The 9,364-nt window shown below is 38.8% G+C and overlaps 1 protein-coding gene across 1 annotated transcript in view; it reads left to right on the top strand.

The window, feature by feature from the left end:
• The first annotated feature begins 1,779 nt into the window (after positions 1-1,779).
• LOC124185960 (failed axon connections) overlaps positions 1,780-9,364 on the top strand; it is a 36,252-nt gene continuing 28,667 nt past the window's right edge. The window contains exon 1 of the mRNA XM_046577220.1: positions 1,780-2,623. Coding sequence (XP_046433176.1) covers positions 2,279-2,623 — 345 coding nt within the window. The 5' untranslated portion in view covers positions 1,780-2,278. The remainder of the gene's footprint in view (positions 2,624-9,364) is intronic.

Below are 9,364 nucleotides of genomic sequence, written 5' to 3'. Positions count from 1 at the left end.
TAGAAAAAAATGACCCCGTTGTTATAGATAAAAGCAACTAGAAGAGAAATGTCTTTAGATAAATCCTTATGTATCAGGAAATTTATATAATGTTTTACATATTTGTGTGGCATGTGTAGATTCATGAATAATCGGTAGAAGAAAAAAATGAAAGAACTTTCCAGATTTCGGTGTTTTTCTTTTTTTTTTTCTTATGTTTCTAATGAGAATGTAACCTACTTAACGTAGTGTGTGTGTGTGTCACAACTACGAAAAGTTTGCAAATTTTCATATAGATTACTGTTGCAATAATAGAATACACTACCAGTGTATAAGCTATAATTGCATTTTAGCATATCTTATCTTCTTTAGTTTCCTTTTGTTCAATTGAAATGATTTTTATTGTATTAATATGTGCTCTAGTGGACGTTCTAATCGATCGACACTGATTATCTATAATAATGTATTGTACATAAAGTAAAATTCGTCGATAATTTACACATCCCGTAATGTACGATTGAAATAATATGTGATCACTGATACGATGAAATTAACATATGGGACTTGACACTAATTATCAGCATGTAATGTCACCTCGAAGAAGCTATATCGGATCCTTAGTAAAGTTCAAATATATTCATTGTAAGGTGAGAATTTCATTTCATCCGTACAAACATCGAATTTCATTGTACTATATATTTAAAATTCTTTGAAGTATACTAAAAGTCTGGCATATTTTCCTGCCTGCCTGTTTATGAAAAAAAAAAAAAAAAACAAAAATAAAGAGAAAAAAATATTGCTAAACCGAATAAGTAAACATAGCTCAGACCACGGTGATCTACATTTTATACAGCGAATATACAGCGGATTAATTTTATTTATATAATTTTTTTTTTAGTTATGCTACAATACTACGTGTATAATGGTTAATAAATCTTGCAGCATATTCGTGACAGAGTTTAGTTCATTTACTTCTTTGCATTGAATGCATTTTAAATAACAAATTTCTATTTCTATTCGTCCTGTAATTATGTCATCAGCAATGCGTCGGCTACATCAGCATCCTATGCGGAAGAAAGATTGTTTCCTGAAAAAAAAAAAAAAAACAATCATAATTAAATAAAATTCCATACGCGACATGGCGATGCGGTTATATCTCAACTTCGTGCCTATAACAACAGCACGAGACAAAGGCAGAAAGAAATCAGGATCACAAACTAGCGTAGTACGGGGCAAGCAAAGTAGGATTGTCGTTGAATTAATCGTACATTCCATTGGAATTAATTCGAGCATGAGTGAATTGAATTTTAAGATGGACGGGAGGGGGAGACCCGGAGGGGGGCACAATTAAGTGGTATTCACAATACCATACGTATTGTATTAACGCATGTACGTAGATGCGATACGCAGACGATGCGTGTTTAATATTGCAAAACTTGACAGCTCTTTCGCTATTGCATACCTGTACGTATATGTACGCACGTACAAACGTACATGTACACGGAATGGTAAATAATCATGGAAAAAGGGGTTCATCGTCATTGTTGTGTGTGCGCGCGCGTTGCTACAGGGTGCGACGTTGCCGTTACCCAAAGTTATTCTCCTGACTTTTTAGGTCCTATGCCGATCGTGTGCCGCGAAGAAGGGATTATAGGGACAGCAGGGTGAGGCTCTGAGAGCTCTCCTTTTTTTTCCGTGGGGAGGGATGGGGGTGGAAGGCCAATTAAATATGGCGTCGATGGTGGGGTGTGGCCCGAAGAGCGCATGCGCGGCCTGTCTGTCTGCCGCTGGGTGTTGAACGTGAGGCGAGAGCAGCAGCAGCAGCATCGGCAGCCTGGGTGAATCAGATATTCAGAGGACCCTGTGCAAGAAACCGGCCGGCGTAGTAGTACAAGTCTCGAGCTCGAGTTGTGCGGAGGAAAGAAAGTACACGGAGGGAGAAGTATAAGAAGATATATATACATACATATATATATATATATAAAGAGAAGTCAGGCGAGCAGCGGTTCTTTCAAGCGCACCGAAAGCACTGCAGCTGTGAGAAAAACAAAGTCGTAAATAAATAAATAAATTAATTAATTGATTAATTAATAAAGAATAATAATAATAATTTTGAAAAATAAAAAAAATTAAACACTCGAGAAATACAGAGGTAAACCCCTGTTGTACGCTAGCGGCGTTTGATCGATTATATACGTTGTCAAAAAAAAGAAAAAAAAAAATTTTTCTTAAAACTAGTTGTTGTTGGTTTTTATTTCTACGTAAAACGGTTTCAATACCCGCGATTAAAGTCACGCAAATGACAATGGCAACCGAGACCGAGAACAACGCGCCCGCGGGGGAGACAAAAGACATCAAGGATGTTAAGGACATGAAGGAGGCTCTGAAGGACGAGACCTCCGACAACAAACAGCAGCAGGAGGACACGAAGGATGCTGCACCGGCCAAGGAAGAGAAGAAGGACGAGGCTAACGCCGAGACGCCGGCTCCGGCACCGGCAAAAACAGTCACCGTCCACAAGCCGAATTTCGAAAAGGACATCGTTTACCTTTACCAGTTTCAGCGAACTCCGTTGCTGCCCTCTCTATCGCCCTATTGTCTCAAGGTTGAGACCTGGCTACGAATCAACGGTATCAAGTACGAGGTAAGTCGCGTCGCAATTCTTTTATTCTTCGCATCTCCTCTCCTCTCACCATTATTATCGACGATGTCAATCCCATTCCATGATTTATGGAGCTTAGCCACCACGGACTGATTTGGGATTTATTGTTCGCACGGTTCGTTTCGAAACGTTCCTGCAAACATTGTTCAACGATTTCTGTTCCACGATCGTTTTTTGTCTCGTTACGCTACCGCTTTCCTAGTTTCGCTCTTCGACTCTCCACTCGCCATTATTATCAACGATGTCATTTCCATTCCATTCCCTGATTTATGCAGCTTAGCCACGGACTGATTTGGGATTTATTGTTCGCACGGTTCGTTTCGAAACGTTCCTGCAAACATTGTTCAACGATTTCTGTTCCACGATCGTTTTTTGTTTCGTTCCGCTACCGCTTTCCTCATTTTCCGTTTTTCACCGTGAAACACAGACGTAAATATAGATGCCGGGGCGTTGGGTCTATGCTCTGCTCCCCCCTCAACCCCCACACGTCGCCCCCCCGCCCCTATTGGGTTGCACTGCGAGCCTGGGAGTTGGGAACAGCGAGGGCTGACTACAAAGTCGAAAAATCGATGGGATATGTGTTATTTGTAATGCCTTTTGGAGAGACGAAATTATTTACAAGACCAGGCTTTGTCGTACGTATAAATTTCGCTTCTCGTCGTAATCAGACGATCGATGATGCATACTGTTGATCGAATAATAAGAAATGATGAAAACATTTTCCATCTGTGTAACTTGCGTTGGCACGAGTCTATTATTGAACGCCCCAAGATATCGAGGTTCAAGGAAGGTTCGTACGTAATCGCGTATCTTCTCTCGGATGTATTATTGTACGCGAATACCTGCGTATCTTCTTGTTAGCGGCGGGAAATAACAAGATACGAAGGAAACAGCTCTCTTTGTTCATACAGTGTATTAAGAAACGTCATAAACAACAAATCGGCTTGTCAATGGTTCCATATAGTCGATTTGACTGATTTGTATCGTTCCAACGATCTTTCACTGCCTGTGAAATTTCACCTGGCAGCTCTAAATATTATCGAACCATACACGCGACAGTTTTCAAGCCCTAAATTCCATGTAACGACAGCGAAGAATTGTCGGTAGAGCAGTCACCTGCCGTGAATACAACATTAGGATGGCCAATTTATCAATAATGTTTAACTGCCGTTAAATTCCTTATTGCACACAGGAAATCGTTCCGCATCTACTAATCACGGGTATACGTACGTTGTACGTGCGACATTACGCATAGCCCAAATTCCGTTTCGCTTCGTCAGTTGGTCGAAAACAAAAACCGACCAAACGCTAGTATTTGAATGTTATGGATATTTTTTCCTGGGTTTTTCAAGCAATCGAAACCGGATTTAGCGATATGCGAATCGGGAGGGGCATGGAACAAGTTTAAAGATTGCTATGAATTGCATCATGATTGAATACAATACTGACGTTAGTAACGTTGGGCTAACAAAGCATCGGTACAAAAACCATTGATTTAACCATTTTTTTTTACGATTTTGAATGAGTTCAGTCTCTATAATATGAGTACGTTTTACTTGAATTGTGGATTACTGAATTTCACTCAATCCTGAAGCTGCGAAGCAGCGATATCATTTTCCTTTGAAAATCCATCGCTACATTAACGTTACAAACTTTAACCTCGTTGCTATAGAACATCGATGTTAGTAACGGTAATGTAACGACACGTGATGGAAAAACTCATTATAGTACAATTTTCGAACGGTTCTCAAGAATTTGTCTTTTCAAAATATGAACATGTTTTCTTTGTTATTATTCACTAATTGAATTTCAAACAATCCTAAGGGTCCAAGTAACAATTTTTTCCTAACACGCATCGTTAAAGTAACGTTACTAACTTCAACCTCATAATTCTACAAGGAATTCTCACCCGTAGAAAATTATTTACAACTTTCAGTCAATCGGTTCAAACTCTACGGCTGCTTGAACCAATTCATATGTGGCCGAGGGCTTGTTTATTTCAGATTCTGATTGTCAATGTCACGGAGAAAGTTTTAATTTTTGTAAAGAATAAGCCTGAAACCACAGGCGTGAGTGGCGCACGTTGCTTTGCTTCGTTGCCTGAGGCAGGGATGGATATTTATATTGTTTGTGACAAATCTGTCACGTCGCTGCAGTTTGATCTGACTTACTAGGGATGTATTTTATTATTGAAACAAACTCCATAATTGCCATGCGTCCTCAAGTAGTCCAACTATTTATCCCAGATCACATGCGGCGACTAACGGCATTATAATTGTGAAGATAGGCGAAGAGCAGTTAATTACAGGTTTCCGGTGATTCTGGTCGAAGCAAGTTTTTATTTTTGTTTCAATTTTGATTGATTTCCGGAGCAAGCGCCATTACATTCGTCGTAAATTGTCGAATGTCAGAAGCAAAGTTTATTTTATTACTCTGTTCGAGCGTAATCCGAAAATTCGTTTCGTGGCAATCGGTCGGCGCTTATTCGCTCTTCTTCAGATTCAAATTCTTCACGTTAACGCAACAATGCGCTTTTAGAAAAACTCGTTGTTTCACGGACACAGGATTGTCCAAACTTCATTTCATGTTTTTGTCAAAATCAACTCCTTCAAAATTATATTCCAAAGTTTCGAAATGGTGATTTTTCAGTTTTAAAGTTTCGTTTGTTCGGGGTTGTTGTTAATCTACCTAAAACCCGGGAATGATCAGGGATTTTTGTTTTATCATAAAATTTTGTCGAGTTTCCGAGAGAGATAAATTCAATTGTAAACTCAAACATTTTGTATCATTCGAAATGTGACAATTTCAGCGAAATATTTACAGTATAAAATACTTCAAAAAATCTGGCGTGGTTGAAGTTGGTAATGTTACAGTAATAATTCGTGTTTCGGTGAAATCGATATTTCCTAATTTTCGGAATGTCTGAAATGCAGTAAATTATAATAAGGCAAAACAGATTCACATTTTTAAATTCTACCTACTTCAAAGTCACTACAAAATTACAAAATAGCGATCCCCCCCTCCCCCAATGTTTCGTTACGCTTACGTTACTAACTTCAGCATCCTAAAATTTGGTAACAAGTGAATTGAAAAAAGTTTCAAAACTGCGTACAAATTAAACCTCGCTAACCGTACGGCAAAAAATGTTGTCTTGTCTTTAAAATTTTACAGTCACTTACAAACGTCATCTTATTAAGAAGACTCTTTTCGATTGATACGAAAAATCTGTGAAAACGTCGGTAACTTTAACAATCCAAAATTAGCGTTACGATAATAACCCTACCAACTTGTCTAGGATCGCGATACCAACATCTCGAAAATAAAAAAAACAAAAAAAAAACTCTCGTGTTGTCTCAAATAATACGTCTTGTTGGCGTCGGGAAGAAACTTGGGGTTTTTAACGCACGGCTATCGCAGCCTATTTAAAGGCTCCGTAAGCGCAGGCTTTTCAGGCGTCGCAACTCGTATGCACACGCAGTTGGATTCGTGTTATATACGTGTTCCGATCGTCGTTCCCCCTGGTGAGGGAACGCCGAGAGAAATGCCTGGCTGCCTGGTCGCGCCTTCTGGGGCTGCTGAACCCGCTTCGACTTGACTCGATCCTTCCGTCTATGGGAGCTGGAAGGGCGTCCGAACTGCAACGTTTCGGAGCGAGGGAGTGCCGAGAAGGCGATAGCGATGCAGCTGCAGGCACGCATCTCTGACCTTCGCTGGTCTTCGCCTTTTACCGTCTACACCGGCAGCAGCAGCAGCGGTATTTTCTCTACTCGGTTCCTCCCGCTTCCTTTCTTCTTTCGTTCGTCGTTGCTGGACGTTTGCTATTCGGTCCGCCACCACCCTTTGCGGGGGATCATGGGTAGTTTGAAATTTTCTACACCCAATCACGGGGCGGGATTGAAGTTCCGAAACTTGAAGTAGAGGAATGAAACTTTGAAGAAACAGCAAAGAAACCAGACGGCTCAATGTTTCGAAATGCAAGATTCCGAAAATATAAATTACGAATAGTAGAGTTCCGATAGAACGGAATTCCGGAGAATGAAGTTTCGATAGAGTAAAATTCCGAAAGTTAAAATATAATCGTACAGCGTAGTTTGACTCAACGAGTGGGTGTAAGAAAATTGGAGAAAGCGAAAATCGTATTGAGCAGGATTCTGAACGTAAAAATATCGGAAATTCCGATATAAAGAAAGATCAAAGTGGTGAAATTTCATCAAATCAGAAATTCACGAAACTGAAAATCTTGGATCATTCGGAATTTCGATGTTTCAGACTTTTTCATTTTCGCACTTTCGGAACTTTGACTTATCGGAGTTACGTACCTTCGAAACTTTGATTGTTTCGTCAAAGATTGATTTCCTTTAAGTTTCACCACAAGAAAATTCGGAATTTGGCGCTTTTGGAACTTTTACTTGAGTTACTTGACAAAAAGAAATTCCCCCATGAATCAAGGTGGAAAAGACCCGGAATAAAACCGACGAATCATAAGTTTTTAGATAATGATTCATTTCCGATGTGAAATATGACAGCTTGTATGACTTTGACTGTCAGACTGCTACTAACAATGAAACAAAGTTACAAACTACGTCGCCTAGTGTCTGAGAATCTGGAGAATTACTCGAGATGATCGAACTTGCATTATTCGTATCATTGTATTTTGTTTTATTTAGTCAACTATTATACTTCAAAATCGTTCCAAATGCGCAAAATAGTGATTTTTCTCATTTCGTCTTCGTGTTAATTAATATCGATAGATTTCACAAGTTCAGATAATCGATTCGAATTTAGTTCAAACAATAATCCCCTCAAATTATCATAAAAAATTAGGCACATTTCTTTTGTAAACGAGAAATGCTTGTTTAATCGCTTGACCGACTATTATAAACTTTAAGGCTCGTATTGTTTGTAAATGAATTCGTCATTTATTTAAGAGACGGCGAAAGTTAGATTTTCTGTAATGGATCTTTTCGCTTGACAAAAAAAAAAAAAAAAAAAAATAACCACTGAACCAATTATAATTTAATAATACAAACAACGGTGCTCAATCTAAAATAAAATGTTTGATTCTACAAAAAATCAAATTTCGAATAAAATACTCTCCAATTAATCAAAACTGATACAACCAAAAATATTCACAATCACACTAGGTATAGTATTTTGTATTTTACACGTATAGTTCGCTATTCCGAACTACTATGCATTTTCTACCGCGTCCTTATTTGGAAAAACAAAGTGGATGACGGCTTATTTCTACTTCTACGCATAGTTTTTCCCCAACTTCTGGCACACCCGACATATTTTAGGCAATGAGGACCCTTATTTTCGGTGTAGTTTTATCACTGTGAAAGTGACAAAGCGCGCGCGTTTTTGGTCTCGAGATTCTTTCAGCTGATCGGCGAAAAAAAGGCTTATCTCCCTTTTCGACGAGGGTATAAATTACGGAATAATCCCCCAGGGCGAGTATACGCATCATGCCCAAGTCTCCCCTGAGAATTTTCTGGATTCCAGCGTCTAATCGATTCCCAACGGAGGCTCTTGTCCCTTCCGAAGTCGAATCGGACCTGCTATCGAGTTTTTCCTGCAGCTATTTCGGAACAAGTCTTGAGACCGGGAATTCGAAACCGAAAGACAGGGTGGCCACACACCTGAAAAACCTGGTAATTTCAGGGTTTTTAAAAGACGTCATGGAAAACCCGGAATTGTCAGGGAATTTTTTATTTGGTCGTTGAAAAAAACTGAAAATATCAGTTTTCTATCACTGGAATTAGAAACGATTTTTTGAGGTAACAAGTTGACTTTTTTTCGTCGAGGAAAACAAGCTGGCTTAAACTGACTTTTTGTAGATTATATTTTTCTTAAATTCGAATTGAATTTGAACCGAATACAGAGTTAATAAACTGAACTATTTACGTTTTAGTGACATACTAGAAGTGGCAAAATGTCTGAGAGAACAAGGTTTTAGGTTCTGGAAAACCTGGAAATGTCACGGAATTTTTTCCGAAAAATTTGTGGTCACCTTGGAAAGAGAGAAAATGACTTCGTCATTTCTCGGACACTCTGTACGAGTTTGCTACATCTTTTATTAAAATTTCAGTGACCGTCCCTCGTATATAAATTTTATGTCATACATACAGCAGGAACGTACGTTCATCTTTTATCCTTTTTCTCGACTCTGCTTATCTAATCGACGATTAACCGTTGGACGTTCTATATTTAAATTTAAATCATCATCTATCGTGAGTCGAATCATCCTGCCGCTGTTCGTCATTCGTTTGAGATTTTATAACCGAAGCGGATGGTGATAAGGACAATTATGACTAACGTGTAGTGCGCTTTTAAAGCTCGCAAAGAAATATGGAGGATGTTGTAGAAAAAAGTATCTGCATTTTCTTTCTTTTTTTAACCGTGAAACATTTCGCCGCAGGCTTTATGGCTCCCCGTAATGAGGTTGAAGTTGGTACCGTTACTTTAACGATGCATGTTTAGGAAAATCGTTACTTCGCAACCTTAGGATTGTCCGAAATTCAGTTAGTAAATCAGTGCAAATAGAAAACATGTTCGTATTTTGAAAAGCCGACTCGTTGAAAGTCCTTCTAAAATTGTACAACGATTTGTTCAACGATCTTTCGTTACGTTAACGTTACTACAAACTTCAACATAGTTTCCCGTAATGCCTTGCACGCTTCGTCAATATAACACATATACATCAGATCGAAGTATAAACGA

Source organism: Neodiprion fabricii, chromosome 7, assembly GCF_021155785.1.
Source record: "Neodiprion fabricii isolate iyNeoFabr1 chromosome 7, iyNeoFabr1.1, whole genome shotgun sequence".
Lineage (NCBI taxonomy): Eukaryota > Metazoa > Arthropoda > Insecta > Hymenoptera > Diprionidae > Neodiprion > Neodiprion fabricii.
Note: the sequence above shows the minus strand (reverse complement) of the source record. Positions and strands in the feature narration are given on the sequence as shown.